The sequence below is a fragment of the Synchiropus splendidus genome, chromosome 17, assembly GCF_027744825.2.
Source record: "Synchiropus splendidus isolate RoL2022-P1 chromosome 17, RoL_Sspl_1.0, whole genome shotgun sequence".
NCBI lineage: Eukaryota > Metazoa > Chordata > Actinopteri > Syngnathiformes > Callionymidae > Synchiropus > Synchiropus splendidus.
Window position 1 is genome coordinate 20344197 of NC_071350.1, and position 17522 is coordinate 20361718.

At 56.6% G+C, this 17522-nt stretch overlaps 1 protein-coding gene across 3 annotated transcripts in view; it reads right to left on the reverse strand.

Moving 5' to 3' along the window:
* Nucleotides 1-5687: 5687 nt before the first annotated feature.
* LOC128748421 (protocadherin Fat 3) overlaps nucleotides 5688-17522 on the reverse strand; it is a 55436-nt gene continuing 43601 nt past the window's right edge. The window contains exons 45-54 of one of the 3 annotated variants that reach the window (XM_053847185.1): nucleotides 17014-17485; nucleotides 16158-16311; nucleotides 14821-14971; nucleotides 13886-14272; nucleotides 13562-13796; nucleotides 10136-10222; nucleotides 8863-8922; nucleotides 8733-8771; nucleotides 7331-7402; nucleotides 5688-6626 (exon numbers count right to left, since the gene is read on the reverse strand). In XM_053847185.1, the coding sequence (XP_053703160.1) occupies nucleotides 6031-6626; nucleotides 7331-7402; nucleotides 8733-8771; nucleotides 8863-8922; nucleotides 10136-10222; nucleotides 13562-13796; nucleotides 13886-14272; nucleotides 14821-14971; nucleotides 16158-16311; nucleotides 17014-17485 (2253 nt within the window). In that variant the 3' untranslated portion in view covers nucleotides 5688-6030. Of the gene's footprint in view, nucleotides 6627-7330; nucleotides 7403-8732; nucleotides 8772-8862; nucleotides 8923-10135; nucleotides 10223-13561; nucleotides 13797-13885; nucleotides 14273-14820; nucleotides 14972-16157; nucleotides 16312-17013; nucleotides 17486-17522 lie in introns of those variants that run through there. The other 2 variants (XM_053847187.1, XR_008412796.1) reach the window with 2 other exon arrangements.

Below are 17522 nucleotides of genomic sequence, written 5' to 3' on the forward strand. Positions count from 1 at the left end.
CCAGGACCCGTGGACCTGTGCTGGAGGCCTCTGTTCCACACAGTGGTGGCTCCACTCTTCCATCTGACCTTGTGCAGAGGGTCAGCCATCACCTTCATGTCTTGTGAGGACCATGCCCCACCTGACCATCTGCTGAGCTGAGGAACCCCGCATCACAGGGATAAGGACCGGAGGAGCAGCATGTCGGTCGTCTTTCATGTTTCGTGGTTGGGACGCAGTGAAGCCGAGCTAAATGTAGCACCTTGGACAGCGACACCTTCGGTTGGTGCGAAGTCCGCTTCCCTCTTCAGGCTCACAGTTGGCGGCGATGGGACGCAGCTCACACTGCAGCCGGCGACGGCTGTGTTCACGCCGGTGGTGCCTCCACAGCACTCTGTCTTGTTACCGATGATACCGATGCTGCGGCGGCGTCTCACTGGACGAAGCAGCGGTGATGTTAGAGCGTTGGCGCTGGAAGGACGTTCGTGTGTGTGGCTCCTCCTGCCACCTGTGGCTGCGCTTCAGAACACCTCCAGCCTCTCAGGTGTCCCTGGAGCAGCAGATCCACTCCCCTCCACTGCAGGGAGGAGCGGCGAGCAGTGAAACCACAGCAGCATCATTCCCACCGCATCAGCAGCCGTCCGTCACACTTGAACGATGACGCCACAGACCTTGGCCTGAGGGAGCAGACAGGCTCGGAGAGAACGGGTCATTCAAACCTGCGAAGGAGCAGGTCTCCAGCAGCCCACCATGACCTGTCCGTGTGTGCACGCTCCTCCACCATGAGTCACTTGGTGCACATCAGCGCACGTGGAGGTGGCAGGCTCATCCCATCCATCCTGAATGTGGGTTACTGGTGACAACCAGCTCTCCGTCAGGGAGGACCATGCCCTTCCTGTCAGGGAGAGCAGCTTCCTGTCCACCTCCAAACACCTCCGTCCACAGCAGCCACGTGACTGATGGAGAACACCATTTTTGCTGCGCTGGCTGTGAGAGGAAGGCTTGAAATCCAATCATTGTTTCTGCCGTGGCAGGAAGAATCTTCAATAATCCAGGGCTGTTTTCTGTGACAGAGAAAGATGAGTGGCAAAGTGGACGAGTGATGTCTCAGCATCTGGGAAGCCGCAGCATTTTTCCAGATCAAGCAGCTTCGGCTTCATGCAGTGTTTGTTTCGGAGCAGTTGGAGCGGCAGTTCTGGGCTCTGCTTCTCTCTCCTGCTGAGGGGTTTGGACGAGTCGGGTCTGCTCACCTGCGTCTCCAGTTGACGTGGCGAGCTGTAGGGAGCTGCAGCAGTGCCAGTCGCCCCGCTGCATCAGGTCCCTTGGTTGGGCTGCCCGGGCTCCCCTGGATCTGCTGCTCCTATCTGGGCCGCTTGTGACGTCAGTGGCGCCCCAGGCCTCCTGAGTCACGCCGTCTTTACTCAGCATCAGCATGGAGGGGGAACAACAGCCACGGACTCCTTTACGTTCAAGTGCTGGATGAGCTTGTACTGCTGCGCCGAGGAGCCAGGCGGTGCAAATGTATTCGCACCACCCTGGCTGTGCTGCGGCTCACTTTCAGGTGGCACCGCTGCAGCTGTCACACTTCCATCAGAGCTGGGCTGTTTCAGGTGAGGGAGATGAATGCGTGACCTCTGCGACCTCTGACCCTCGCCAGGTTTCCCGCGTGGATCCACGTGTCAGACGGTGAGCGTGGTCCTCTGAGAAGTCTGCAGACTGTGAAGCTCTGGAGTTCGGGACCTTCAGGTTTAAGCTCTGGAGGGAAGCGAAAAAGGGCCCAGACAAAGTCACGCCTGGGACGTTTGCCCAAACTGCAGCAGTGACCGGGGCTCATCAGACAGCAGGCAGTGTGGAGTGACACCTGCGCGGTCAAGGTCTTCTCTCCTCCCAGCTCCATCCTTGGAGTCTGCTTCCCTCTGAACCCTGATCTGACCTGGGTCCTGACCCAGTCTGACGTGTCCGTCTCTTCCGCCTCTGTCTCAACATGAAAAGGCTTTTGTGCTGACTTGACTTTGGTGTGGAACCGTCCCACAATGAGCCACGGTGCAGTCAAGTGACCGGAGCGACTCGGACTCCTTCCTCCGACGTGGCTTCCCAACGCCACTCAGGTGCAGACGAAGTGAATGGGACCCCAGAGGACGGAGCGACAGGTGAGCCGTGCCCCACCTCCTGCCCCCACCACGGGGGTCTTGTGTGATGCAATGTTGCGTGGTTGAGTTCATCGTCTGAAAGTCCAAGACGTGTTTCCAAGCAAGTGGACGCAGGAAAAGTCAGATGGAGATGTCTGCAGTGACGTTGGACAAGAACGCAGTTTCAGCGTGGCCTTCAAGGCCAGCGCTGAGTCTGCCAACATTCCCCACAACAGAAGAAGAACATCTGCACGAGCCAGGTGGACGTCAACCTTTCCAAACCACCCAAGCTGCTTAGAATGGAGTTGATCTCAAACACCACATTTCTGGGAGCTTCATTAGACTGGGCTATATCACACCATCAATGGAGAGTGTGAGAAGACAGGAGGCAGAGCTGGAGGGAGCAGAGATGAAGATGCTGAGCTTCTGTCTGGGAGTGAGAGCAGGATGATGAGAGGATCAGAGGGACAGCACATGTGCTCAGGTCTTCAGGAGACCAAGTCAGAGAGGCTGGATGGAGATGGTTTGGACATGTACAGAGGAGAGAGAGAGAGAGAGAGAGAGAGCCAGTACATTGGTAGATGAAGATGTTGAGATGTTGGAAGTGCCAGGCAGAAGGTGGAGAGGAAGGCCACAGAGGAGATGGATGGAGGTGGTGAAGGAGGACATGAGGTCTGGAGCTTTGAGAGAAGAGGAAGCAGAGGACAGGGGGAGATGGAGGAGGAAGATGATCTGCACTCTCACACTCACAGCAGTCACCTGTGTAAAGCCGGTGACTGTGGGAGGAAAGCGGAGTGCCCACCGCCCAGCCCAGAGCAGGTGGGCGTGGCTTTCCTTCCTCAGTCCTGATTTCAAAGTGCTACCGAAATAGCTGGGCTAAATATGCAGCGCGTTTGAATTATTTTTACCTTGGTCACAGCAGGACTCGGGGGAGAGTGACTCCCAGCGCCTCACGTCGGACGCCTGACCTGGAGCGACGCAGCAGGTCCGCTCTCACGCCCAGCGGACGCCATGATGCGTGCAGGGGGCAGCGGGGGAGGGGCCCGGGCTGGAGCCGGCCCTCAGACGCCAGTATCACACTGTGATGCATGTGTGTCTCCAGCGATCAATGAAAGCGCCCGCCAGGTCATGTGACTGCGAAGGCGGATGCTGGCAGATTAGGTCTGACTGGCTCTGAGTGAGGCGTGTGATGTGGAGCTGCTGGCCCTCGGCCCCTCCTCAGCCAGAGCAGGAGCAGGCCGCGGCCTGTGACCCGACTCACCTGAACAACAAGCCTCCAGTTCCTCATCCATCCAGGTTCCAGTCACTCCCTTCAGCACCATGGTGGAGCAAAGGTTTTCTGTTGGAACACAATCATTTGTGCTTTCACCCAACAATCCTGAGTCGTCTCCAATAATCCAGGGGGAACTCCCAGCTGAGGACCTCCTCCTGCAGGTGCTGACGGAGGTGACGTGTCCGTCCTCCGGTGAAACTGCTGCAAGTCAGCAGGCCTACTGGCACGTTTTCAATACGTTGAACCCATGATTCCCTTCAGTGGAATCCTCAGATCTTTCATGGTGACGGTGGCAGGGGCTGGATCCTCACCTGCACTGACCGGCGTCCCCACACACGCGTCAGCTTCCAGCTGCGAGCGTAATGAGGCTTCCGTCTCTCTCAGCCAGAGGCCGGAGTCAGACCTGCCAGCCACCCGGGGCGTCCTCACTGGGATGCCGCTTCTCCAGCGGCGCCACACCTTCCCTGGCCTCTCCTGACCGCTCTCCGTTCACTCGTGTCGACGGAGCACATGTTCTCACTGGTGTTTGGATCATCACCAATTGAGCCGCAGGCTCACGGATCAGGGTTCATCTCCGTCTACAACACGAGTCAACACGACACTTTTCTGTTTCTTTGCTTTAGTTTGCCTTTGGCTGCATTTCCATCTGTCGCTTCACTTTCTGTTCTGCCTTCCGCCGTTTTTTCTTCTCATCTTGACATTCTGTCACCCAGACCCCACTGAAAACACCATCTCCAGGACGGACCTCCTGCTCAGGTCTCTCCTCCTCCTCTCAGGTCTGTGTGGAGGAGGGTCGTGGCTTCTCTGAGGTGAAGATGTCGCCACGGGCCTCAGCAGCGACACCACCGGAGGCGCTCATCAACGCATGCCTTCCATCTGGACTACAGCGGTCCTCCTCGGAGGTGGAGCCGTCCCTGCTCACCTCCTCCGAGCAGGTCCCTCCTCAGCGCCCAGTGCACACAGTTCAATTGTGCAGATGACAGAAGACAGTCAGCTGCACAGGCAGACACAGGCCACCAGGGTGAGCCGCCGAGTGAAGTGCGCACGGAGGTACACCAGCACACCAGGTCTGAGCTACCGGTGGGGAGCATTTGGCCGGACCTCACGCGCCTCCACTTGAGGGTTGAACCTTCAAAATAGCCTGGTGATTCTAACTAGGATCCAGTTTGGTCCTGGTTCAGGTGCGCCATGTGTGGGAGGCTGGGGGAAGGGCGATGGCCAGGAGAGGCTCAACTTTCACGTGACATCTTCTCAATGACCTGACTTTCACATCAATATTTCAAGGTTTTCTTCATTTCTCCAGGCTCCTCTGAATCCCTGCCTCTTTGGGATGAAAGACGTCCGGTCCCAAGTTCCCTGTGTCTGACCCCCAGAGGCTGCTGGGTGCGTGTGACCGGCCTCAGATCTGCGGGTCTCTCGGCAGCAACAATAGATTAGAGCAGGTGGCAGTAGTGTTCCGTAACATGCACAGAAGGACTGAAGCGCTGCGGCGTCCTGCTCCTCGTGCGTCACAGACTGGGAGTTTGCAGGTGTCGGCCTGGCGTCACCACGAGACGCCGACTCGGTAACGGGACAAGGAGCCGACGGTTGGTCCGAAACATCAGAAGCGTTTGAAGATGGGGGTCTCTGTTGAGCGCTCACTGCTGCCACCTACTGTCCCATTGAGTGCCTTGCTATCAACAGCATTTCACAGACTAGAAGCCAATCCAGTTAGAGGGACGAGGAAAGAGCCACTCATGTGAAAGTAAAGAACTTTGATGAAAGAATAGACGCTGCTGTTTATGAATAAACAGCTGGTGAGCTGGCCATGGCAACACTCCGCCTCCCTCTCACTCACAGAATCACTGTGCCTCAGAGCACTCAGAAACTGTAGCCGCCAGCGAAAACCCGAGCGCACCGATGGAGAATCCCTCGTCTCTAACTGAGCCGTGTCTCCGCTGTGGCCAGGATGGCGCCTTGAAAACCTGCGCCGCTGATTCTGAGCACGTGTCACGAGAGTGGACCAGTGTGACTACAGAACTGGAGATGTGTCTGCGCCCCAGCGTTGGGCCACAGTGGCAAACTCCAAAGCAACGTCCTTTCCTCCTCTGCTCCACTCTAACCAGCTTAGTTGCCCACCCTCACTTAAATCTCTGCTTCTGTCACCCCGATTTGTGGGCAAACCATAGGACTTGGCTCGGATGGGACCAGTGCGTTTGGAGCTCCCCCCCCCCCCCCAAGTTCCCTCTTGGCATCTCCCAGACTCATTCATGTCCAACGGGCCCAAATTTTCCACAAATCCTGGAACGTCCCTCACTGCCGCCACGCTGCCGCCTGAGTGGGAGAAAAGGTCGAGCCGCGCGTCTGATGGGAAAAAGATGTTTTTTATCGTGAGTGAAAGAAAGTGAGGGGACAATGTCTGAGGGGAAGTGGAAATGAAAGGTGGGGAATAGAAAAGCGAATCAGAGACGAGAAACGCGGGCAGTTCTTCTCCTCCCCCTGCAGACGTACAGAAGCTGAATAACTGTACACACATCTATTTATTGACGCCACAGAAACGCACAACGACAGTGAAGACCCCAGACCTGAGCTGAGCCGCTGCAGACCACAGCGACGGTCACGTGACTCGGGGGTGAAGGACGGACCCGGACAAGTCCACGGTCACGCGTCTCACTTGCGCCCCTCCCAGCCGCCGGTGGGTTCGGAGCCCGTGGAGGCTCGGTCGGACCTGGTGGCTCGGCGGGCTCGGAGCGACACCAGGTTCAGGAGTCTCTCCAGCTCGTCCCCGGGGCCCATCTGAGGCGGGGAGCTGCTGCCTGCGCTGCCCTCTGGTGGCGGCAGGTCCCAGGCGCGCAGCGGCGGCAGCAGCTGGGCCGGGTGCAGGTTGAGCCCGGGCGGGGGGGACGGGTAGCCCTGGTAGGCTCCTCGGGCGGGCGGCAGAGTGTCGTACAGGCTCTCAGAGTCTTGACTGGGACTGGACTGGGACTCCCTGCACTCCTCGTACACAGGGGAGGAGCTGCTGCTGCTCTCCTCTCTCTGCACCGCGCCTCTCTTCTCCCACTCCCCGGACTGGTTCCTCTCCCACTGGAAGGTCCTCCTCGCCGCCGCTGGCTCGCTGCCGAGGCCCGTCAGCCTGTAGTCCAGCTGCAGGGAGCGAGAGCTGCCTCCTCGCCGAATGTTCTGCTGGGACTGGCTCAGCTCGTAGCGTGACTCCGGAGACGGCGACAGCCAGGTGGCTGTCCGGCTGGAGGCCTCCCAGCGGTACGCTGAAGAGAGAAGAAGAAGAGGCCTGGCTTCAGCTGTTGCAGTGCGTCATGGAAACACCATGGAGGGACAGCCCAGGAGAGGAGCTCCGTCACCCGGAGCAGGGGGTGCACCACCCTGACTCCCACAGTACCAACTGTCCTGGCATGTCAGCAACCTGGCGCGGGAACTTTCTGACAGAAGAGGAGCTTCCTCCGGCCACTCTGCTTTGCTCCCAGAGTCTCTGCAGGCTTCTATTTTCTCCACCTCTCGCCAGCTCCTGCAGCTCTGCCCCTCATGAGCACCTGAGCACCTGCTCTGCTCCTGGAGAGTCAGGACCTCAGGAGCCGGGTTTGAGTCGGAACACTGTTGAGGAGGCTGATCCCAGCTGCGGGCGCCGATGACCTCATCACGCCAGTGATCTGCAGTGGCGTGAAGCGCCGTCGCCACCAACACAGGCCGTGTGGTAAACAAGCCACTTCATCCAGTTTTCCGCTCTCTGTGAACCGTCTTGTGTGAGTGTGGCGTGTTGTGTGGAGGAGACGTGCCACCACCCAGGGACCCCCTGTTTATGTTTGGACACCAGGGACGAGCTTTTCCTCGGCCGCCTGGCGACACGCTGATAAAGACGCGACACACAGGAGGGATGTCACACTCACGACGGGGGGGTGGGGGGGGGACACGGGCAGCTGAAGGTGGACGGGAGGAAAGAAGCGAGAGTGCTTACAGTCCATCATGTATTCTTTGATGAATTCAACACGCAGCTCGTCTTTGCTCTGCAGGCGGCGGCTCTCGGTCACTGCAGCCCAGAACAAAAGACGTGAGGCGCGCGCACACACATGAAGCACACGCAAGACACGCAGGAAGTGACACCTTATTAGCATCAACTAGCATCGACGTTCATGGTGTGTGCGCGTCACAGGAGTAACATGCGGATGAAAAGCAGCTCCCGCTTCCTGTTTCTCTGGGAAGTCACTTCTGGTCCTGTCAATACCACTTCTCTCAGGTCCGCAGGTCAACCACTGCAAAATTCCCAGTCCACCTGACGGCTGATTCCTCATTGAGGAACGGAACGTGTGTGAGGTGTAAACATACAGATCTAGAAAAATGGTCTTTGAACTGGACTCTTTGTGTTGGACAGAATCCTCAAGTCAGATAGAGATCCAGAATCTTCCAGCACAACAAGTCGACTGACTCGAGTCACTGAAGTCACATGACACCACTGAGAACTTGGAGCAACTTTGACAAACATGGCTCCTGTCTCACACGGATGGATGAGGCTCCTGAACCCGTCTGTGGTGAGAGTGACTTTTGTCTTCTGTGAGCGAGCGCTCCTCATGGAACAGTGAGCTCCAGTGGAGAAGGAACAGGTTTCTTCTCCACTGACTCCACACTTCATCTCCTCAGCTGACTAGCGTCTCCTCTCTGTGGTCTGAAACCCGACCGTCCTCTCTCCTCTGCGTGACTCCGCCCCCCAACATCTGAAGAGAAAGCAGCTCCTCAACATCAGCCAGCTCCAATAGTTCCCTTCAGATGGCAGCTCTTCTAGTTGCTCTTCCTTCCACGCTGTGGATGTAGCGCCGTCACTGGGCGCACGCTGCAGCGGAGGACAGGGAGGAAACAGGCGGTGGAGCAGCAGTGAGCGCTTCATCTGACTGCTCTGATGTCACCAGGCTTCATGTCTGGACGGCCAGAAGCTCCAGAGTCTGGGAGCTGTGGCCATTCAGATTCACTTCAGGGTGGACTTGTGTTGCGCAGCGTAGATGTTTCGTATCAGCTGCGCGCAGCTCTGGGGAAGGTTGCTGACGAGAGCTGCAGATGTAAAGAAGTGCCTGGACGTCCTGCAGCCACCTGATATAGAGGAATATGGAGGATGGAGCTCAACAAGAGTGAGTTGGATTCACGAGGCTTTCCCTTCAGTCCTCTGGCTCCGCACCACAGTGAGGGAAGTGAAGTGGCTCGAAGCTGCTGGAGAGCCACAGCACAGCAAGGACTCGCTAGTTCTCAGACCTAAAGTGAGCTTTTCTTTGCCCAAAACTGGACCCACTCCACCAGAGCAGAGCAGCAGAGAATACGGCTGAACACTGTTGTGAGTGTTTGGTGTCTGGGAGCCGATGCTCCTCACTCACCGCTGCCGTTCTGCCGCTGCTCTTTGTCCATGTTTGACACTACACAGGCAGAGAGAGAGAGAGAGTCTGAGACCAACGCAGACACCAGGAAACGGAGGAAGTGGCCTCCTAGTGAGACACTGAGCCGTACCTTCGCTCTCAATATCATCCACAGCATCGTTGACCAGGCGAATGACTGTCACGATGGAGTCTGGCGAGGAGAGCAGACAGAGAGAAGGTGAGCAGAGTCTGAGGTGTCGGGGTGCAAGGAAGCAGCATCCTGCCTCAGGAATTAGAGAGGAAAGGCAGCAGCCACATGGATGCCTTGAAGAACAACACACATACGCGCACGCGTGCCATCGAGTGATCTGAGGATGGACACCACGGTGAGCTGGTATTTTCCACGTGAGGAACACTGCTCTTCACTCTCCGCCTCAGGGGCCAGACCCCCGGCACCTGCCCACCGCTGACAGTCTCATCGTGGTCCTTCAGCCCACACGAGGAGAGCATTAAAACGCCATGAGACTAAGTGGAACTGCACAACTGCTCTGAGCTAAACCTTCTGAGACAGTGCAGATGAAGGAGCACAGAGGGAGGGAACTATGTGCTCTCTCATGAGTGGAAGACACATGCCAATCTTCAGAGGACCTTCAGGTCCAGTGCACCACGGCCGTCCAGGTCATGTCATGTCATCCACTCATTCTTAACCACAGGTCCGCCAGCGCCCCCTAGAGGGCCACGAGAAGTGTCCTGTTCCAGCCCTGTGGGCCGTGAGAGGCTGAGTCTGAACCCATGAGCCACGTATGGTGGCAGCAGTGAGTCAGTGAAGTGACTTGACAGCTGCACATCTGTGATAGTCACCAACTATGGAGAAGTTCTTGGAAAGAAACAATGATGAAGACAGTGGTGGCGCCCCCTACAGTACACACTGTTCACCTGTTGGAGCAGGTTTGAAATGGTGAGACTTTCATTTACACTTCACTTGCATCTTCTTTGGAGTTTAAATAAAACATATAGTTTTTTCATGACATGACAGACATGGTTTTATTATATTTATTTTTATCAGAATTTGGTTCAGTTTTTCAAACAACAGTTTCTCAACCGTTTGCATCAAGTGTGTGTTTCTCTTTCCTTCTTTTCTTCTTTAGTGAATGTGATGAACATGACCTGCACCTGCTTCTGCTGCTGGTTGGACTTTTCCATGACAAATAAATATCTGTGCGCTGGTCACACGGTTTCATGTCACTTCACAAGGTTTTGCTTTGTTTACGTGTCAGTAGATTCAATATGGTTGTTGATCACAGATGAAGTCAAGAGTCATGAGTCACTTCTGTGGAATGGCCCCGGGTCCATTTGTTCTGGGGAAGGTGGCCCAGACCAGGCCTACAGGATCAACACAGCGTCAGGGAGCTTCAGGTCCTTACCGTTGTCGTCGAAGGACTCGGAGGTGAAGGAGCTGAGCGACTGGTCCTCAGAGGTGGAGTCCGACGCACTGCCCCGCTGGGACGCACCTGCAGCAGTAGCACACCCACGTGGACACCAGGTTACTGTGGCTCACATGAAGAGTTCGGAACACTGAGACACCATCGCCGCGGTCGCACGACTGAGGGGTCACTGCCGTATTCTGCTGTGCCCACAGGCACAGAAGCAACGGTCACCTGCCTCTGTACAAGGACTGGTCTGCTGAGCAGAGCCACATGCTCCAAACACGTCAGGCTGTGACCAGCTGCTCACCTGACGAGCGTAGAGTGGTTCAAGCTCATCCATTTGACCCTGATCCTCCTGCAAATATCAAGCGGCGTAGATGTGGTGACTTGACTCCTCTATGTTTGGACGTGGCTCCTGCCACCAATAACGTGGCCCCGCTCTGTCTGTGTGTGTGTGTGAGCCACGCTGCAGACTGGAGCCTCTCATCTTCACGGACTTCACCTCCATCAACAGTGAGTCGCAGGTGAAAGTCGAGGGAAGGACAGAGTCAGACGTGGAACTGAGTCCTGTCAGTGGTGTTGATGGTGGATCTGATGAGGCTCCAAGTCTGAGGAGCACCACTCACGTCGCCATTGAACCTGCTCCAAGCCAGGGGGAAGAGAGTCTGAGGTTCTTCACTTGGTCAGTTGAGAGAGACGACCATAACATGTTCAGAGAGGCTGGACCACCATTTTAGGTGAGTGGACCTCCAGTTACCATGTTTCCTTTCTTCACAGCATCAGTGAGAGCTGTGCGGGGGGTCATGGTCCAGCGTGTTTGGGAGGAGTGAGACCCGCTGCAGGAGAGTGAGCTGCTCCACACCTCTATCAGTCAGAGTCAATAAGAGCCCAGCACTGGTGGAACTCGGCTCAGCGCTTCAATACACTCGAGTCAGGGAGAAATTCTTGTTTCCATCTGGTCCTAGCGTCTCACACTCGCGCTGTAATATCAACAGGGACCATCGTAGCATGAGCCAGAGGCAGCAGCGGAGCCACTGCAACACCATGGTGCATGTCCAGGTTTTCCTCCATCTCCCCCTGTCCTCTGCTTCCTCTTCTCTCAAACCTCCAGACCTCATGTCCTCCTTCACCACCTCCATCCATCTCCTCTGTGGCCTTCCTCTCCACCTTCTGCCTGGCACTTCCAACATCTCAACATCTTCATCTACCAATGTACTGGCTCTCTCTCTCTCTCTCTCTCTCTCCTCTGTACATGTCCAAACCATCTCCATCCAGCCTCTCTGACTTGGTCTCCTGAAGACCTGAGCACATGTGCTGTCCCTCTGATCCTCTCATCATCCTGCTCTCACTCCCAGAGAGAAGCTCAGCATCTTCATCTCTGCTCCCTCCAGCTCTGCCTCCTGTCTTCTCCTCAGTGCCACTGTTTCCAAACCATCCAAGGTGGCTGGCCTCACCAGCCTTCTGGACCCTTTCCCTCTCATCCTTTTGTCCCACATCACACCTGAGACTTTTCTCCAGTGATTCCATCCTGCCTGCAGCTGCTTCTTCACCTCTTCCTCACACTCTCCATGGCACCCTCCACCTTCTTTATCTCTGCGTCCTGTAGCTTCACCTGTCCACGTGGCTCCCTCTCATTCACACTCATGGATTCCGTCTTACTGCGGCTGACCTTCACTCCTCTCCTTTCTGAGGCAGAGCTCCACCTCTCCAGCTGATCTTCCACTGGCTCCCTGCTCTCACCACAGATCACAGTGTCATCTGCAAACATCATGGTCCATGAGGCTTCTTGTCTGGCCTCAACTGTCAACCTGTCCATCACCATGGCAACAAGAAGGGGCTCAGAGCTGAGCCTTGGTGCAGCCCCACCTCCACCTTGAACTGCACCTGCAGCACACCTCACCACCGTCTCACCGTGACACACCTCCGACACACTTCTCTGCCACTCCAGACGTCCTCAGACAACACCACAACTCTTCTCCTGGCACTCTGTCGTACGCTGTCTCCAGGTCCACAAGGACACAGTGGAGCTCCTCCTGACCTTCTCTGTGTTTCTCCATGAACACCCTCAAAGCAAACTCTGCGTCTGTGCTGCTCTGTTTTGGCATGAAGCCAAACTGTTGCTCACATATGCTAACTTCTGCCCTGAGTCTACTCTCCACGACTCTTTCCCACAACTTCATCCCTCCATAGTTGCCACAACACGGGCCATCTCCCCTGTTGTTGAAGATGGGCACCAGCACTGCTCTCCTCCATTCCTCAGGGACCTTCTCACTCTCAAAGAGCTTGTTAAATGCCACCTCTCTGTTAAAAAGGGCGCTTGTGTTTGACTCACACCCGGAACCTCTGTCGTCATGACAACCTATATTCTCAAGCAGCGTTGCAGTGCAGTAAGATCCACATACAGACGGGAAACCCTTCACTTCCTTCCTTAGTTTTGGTGGCTCTGTCGGTCGCGCTGTGACTCATGGGGCTTTTCCTCCTCCTCATCTTCACTCCGCCTCAGCAGGGCAGCGAAATGTGAAAACGTCTTTTTCAAATTCACACAGGAAGCCGTCAATAAGCAGACGGGAGCCAGAGTGGAAGGATGAGTCCCTGCTCTGACCTGACCCCTGACCCCGGGCCCAGCGCTGAGAGCAACAGCTGCGTCGACAAGGCCATGATTCAAACAGTGACCTTCAACAGGTGAAGAGATGTGGTGACCTGTGGGTGACAGTGATCCTTCACCAGTGAGGCCCATGGCTGGGCCGCCAGCGCCCCCTAGAGGAACGCTTTGGTGTTCCAGCCCTGTGGGCCGTGAGAGGCTGAGTCTGAACCCATGAGCCACGTATGGTGGCAGCAGTGAGTCAGTGAAGTGACTTGACAGCTGCACATCTGTGATAGTCACCAACTATGGAGAAGTTCTTGGAAAGAAACAATGATGAAGACAGTGGTGGCGCCCCCTACAGTACACACTGTTCACCTGTTGGAGCAGGTTTGAAAATGAATTAGTTTGAATTAATGATACTTTCATTTACACTTTACATGTAATGAAAATGTTTTATGATATTTTGATGTTATTTCATTATTTTATTCAGAATTTTATTACCATTGTTCCAATTTTCTCAGCAGTTTGCATCAAGTGTATTTGTTTTTCTTTAGTGAATGTGATGAACATGACCTGCAGCTGCTTCTGCTGCTGGTGGGACTTTGCCATGACAAGTATCTTCTGTGCTGATCCCATGGTTTCGTGTCATTTCACAAGGTTTCGGTCGTATATGGTTCTTGAACACAAATGAAGTCACAGCAATGAATCGGGTCTATTCCTTGAATGGGCCCCGGGGCCACCTGTTCTGTGGGCCCCAGCACACGCGGCGCTCATGACTGGCGCTGGCGACGGCGCAGCTGAAGTGGAGCAGGCGCTGGGACACGGTGAGCGGCTCCTACCCTGAGCACCGCCGTCTCGCTGGCTCCTCTCCAGCTGGAACGCTCTCTGGCCCCACTCCTCCTCTCGCTCATCTCTCCGCCTCTCCTCGCCCTCCCACGACACTTTGTGGGCGGGACTTGGCGCGGCACGGCAGGAGGACGCCGCGGGGAGGTTGGGTGCCACGCTGCAGACGGCCACGCCCCTCCTGTTGGCCACGCCTCCAAGATTGGACACGTCGGAGAGGAAGCTGCTCAGCTGTGCCACGAGAGGGAGAGAGGACAGAGTGAGTCTGACCCAGCGGCAGCGAGACCACGGCCGCGGAGCCGGCCCTCGGGCGCACTCACCCGGCTGCTGTCGCTGGACGTGGTCTTGTCGCAGGCCCCGGGCAACATGGCGTGGGCGGTGGGCCGCACCATGACTTGAGGAGGTCCGCCCACACTGGCCCCCAGGTCCCCGCAGGCAGCGCTGCTCCCTGGAGAGCCCGACACTCGCACGGCTCTGAACTCCATCCCCTCCGTGCAGAAGCCGGTCTTGTGGAGCATGTAGCTGGTTTCGGTGGAGATGGAGGAGACGCCCGAGCCTGTCGGAGCTCCGGGACCCGTGACCGAGTCTTTCCTGAATCGGATCTTTTTCCTGAAGATGATGAAGAGGAGGAGCAGGAAAAGGATGACGAAGGCGAGGACCCCGATCCCGATGATCTCCCCGGGGCCCACGAAGGAAATGGGCTCGGCCTGAGGACAGGGACGCACAGAGCAGCGGTGGTGAGACGGGGAAGAGCGAGGGACGGAAGGTGGCTTCCCGTGTCCTGCTCAACCTCTCCAGTGTTCACCGAGCTCCTGCCTGTGGACGTGTCCTGGTCACGGTTTGTGGTCAAACAATAAGACTTGGCTCGGATCTTGTTTTAGGGCGACAAAGAACAAGTGCGGCTGCATTTCACGTTTTTCGCTGACTCTCTATCTTCTCTCTTTTCGGCTTCTTTTGGTCCTGGTGCCTTTCATTTTAAATGGGAGAAATTTCCCACTAATCCTGGAATTTCTAGGGAATGCTGCCACCTGGGTCCGAGAAAAGTAACAGCAGGCGTCACACGATGGGGTCGCACAATTTGGCTTTTGTCCCGCGACTCTACCACAAAAGGTCGCCATAAATATGTTGCTAATGGATGCAGCCACACTTGGATCCCGGCGCAGGTGGGAGACAGACAAGCTGTCCACCGGACGCTGGGTCTTGCGCTCATGAAGGAAGTGAACGCAGGCCACTGAAGTGAAGCACAGAGACAGACCTGCGTGTCGCCGCCCGGCTCCGCCCACTCCCCGCAGGTGGGGCCCTGGTAGCCCTCCGAGCAGTTGCAGAAGAAGGAGCCGAAGGTGTTGACGCAGCGTCCGTCGTTTCTGCAGGGGCCTCGGAGACACTCGTTCACGTCCTCCCCACACCTGCGCACACACACACACACACACACACACCAGTGAACAGATGGAGGATGCAGTGGTGGGGATTCTGTGGATGATCTGGGCTCCTCGGCGCCATTATCTTCACGGCTTATTGAAACGTGAAGCTGCTGCCCACCAACGCTGCCGTCGTGACTAAAAAAGGTTGGGATTCCAACCCACACGCACTACAGCACCTGAAACACGATCATTTCTCGCTGCTGTTACTGTCTTTCACTGGTGGGATTTAGAGAAACCACTGTCTGACACAAGTTCTGAGTCCAGGAGAGAGACTCTCTGCAGCGTTGGCGGCTTGAAAGCTCACGAGGCTGCCCAGAAGATGGCTGGCCCCGGACCCTCGGACTCAGGGGCCCCCTGCCTGCATGATCCTCTCCACCTCGCTGCAGATCACCATATTGTCTGTCAGTCTGTCCCTCACCAGGAGCTCACTTCAACAGCACGTGCCTGGTGGGGAAGTGATGTTGAGTCCAGGGAACCTCTGATCATGACACTGGTCGACTCTGACTCTCTGGATCCCTGTTTCTTTGATGAGATGGAGTGGTCCTCACAGGTTCTCTGAGGTGCTCCTCTGCCTTGGTAATGTTTCCTCAGCAGCATCTAGGAACTGTGTCCAGACTGCTCCATAGTTCAAGTGTTCAGAGACATGAGACACAGCAGACAGACAGACAGACAGACGGCTCCATTGAAGCCCTAAATAAAGCTGGCAGAGCAGACACCAGCGGCTTCTACCAGAGACTGAAACACTAGAAAGAGCTGCGACTTCAGGTTCCACCCAGGTGCCTGGGTTTGTAAGGCTTCCGGTCACTCCCACCACAGCAGGGCCTCAGGGCCCCTGAATCCTGAGGTGGAACTGGGAGAGCGACCGGCTGACGCAGCAGCAGCAGCAGCAGCCTGAGGCGCAGCACAGAGCCCGGATGCCGGGGATCGTCCTGATGTGCCGGTCCTGTGGCCTTGCATGGGGGAGGGGTGCCCTCTAGTGGCGGCGCTCGGGAACGACACGAGCAGCGAGCTCATTCAATTAGCGCGCACTAATGAAGAGACTGCTGACCGAGCTCGAAATGTGAATGACGCAGAAGTCAATCCTAACCCTAAAATGAGCCGGCCGTTATGTTGACGGAGTCATTTTGCATTGTTGTTGTTGTAGTTCGCTGACATGAAGCAGGCGACTCACACTCGTCCTCCCAGTCCTGCGGGACAGGCGCAGACGAAGGCACTTCCGGAGGGTTGGCACTCGCCCTCGTTCAGACACGGGTTCGGCATGCAGGCCGTCACTTCCAGCTCACAGCGCCACCCAGTGAAGCCAGGGCTGCAACTGCAGGCAAAGCCTGTGGGTCAGACACAAGAAGGTCGAAAGGTCACAGGAAAACAAACACACAACGAGAGGCCTGAGGCCTGTCCAGGGTGTCCCCCTCCTCCATGGAGCTGGGACAGACCCCTGCAAACCACTGAATGGCAGAAGTGGAGGCAAAGCAATATGAAGGGCAGGCGGCCATGAACAGCATTGGATCTTGGTCCCGCTTCACTTGTGCAAATGTTTGACCACATGAGACGGTCAGTCAGTGTCATCTGTTCCTCTGAGTGTGTATTGGCCTCCACAGGAATCTGCCTCGGACGTTGCCATTTTGGATGAGGATTCAAACCAGCGACTGGAACATTGACTTGACTGATTCCCTGCAAGTCACTCGGCTTGGAAGTGTTTGCTGCATGACGGTTGGTCAGCAGCTTCAGGTGATTCCCCGAGGCTCTCACGCGCACGCGCACACACACACGCACACGCACACACACACGCACACACGCCTGTGGGGACATTGTGAGGTTCCTCCTGGCCACCAGCCTTCCCCCAGCCTCTCCCCCTGAACACATGCCTCACCTGGACCAGGACTCTGGACCAGACTGGCACGCCGTTATTTTGAGCTCTTCATCCTCAGATTGAGGTTTGGACCTGTGGGGACCGGCAGAAGGTCCCCAGGCGGCGGTATAAACAAGCCCACACACAGACAGACAGACAGACAGAGAGAGAGACGTACCAGCAGGGGGCAGGCTGCTGCAGATGCCTCCGTTAAGGCAGGGCTGACTGACACAGGGGTCTGGGAAGAGCACGCAGCCCAGCTTGACCTCGCTGAGTCCAGCGATCTCAGCGTGGCGGCTCCTCTTGTTCTGTAGCGGCAGCTCGTTGCCGTTGAGCGTCAGGGAGCCCAGGCAACCCTGGAAGCCGTCCTGGGCTCTGGCCGGACCGGGCCTCTCTGGGCCCGCCGGCGCTCGGACTTGAGCCCCGAAGAAGAAGGAGGAGTCGGGGGCCAGCGGCCAGAGGCGGACGGGAGCCCTGGCGGCGCGGCGCCTCTCCACATAGCTGTCGTCCAGCGACAGCAGCGTGTAGTTGGTGGTCAGCTCCAGAGCCACACGGTGCCACAGGCCGTCGTTGATGGCTCGGCCGGAGATGCCCATGATGCCCAGGGTGTTGTCGCAATCCAGCTGGAACCAGAGGCGCCCGGCTTCAATCTGCAGCAGAGAGCGGGAGAGATGAGGAGGCGGCAGC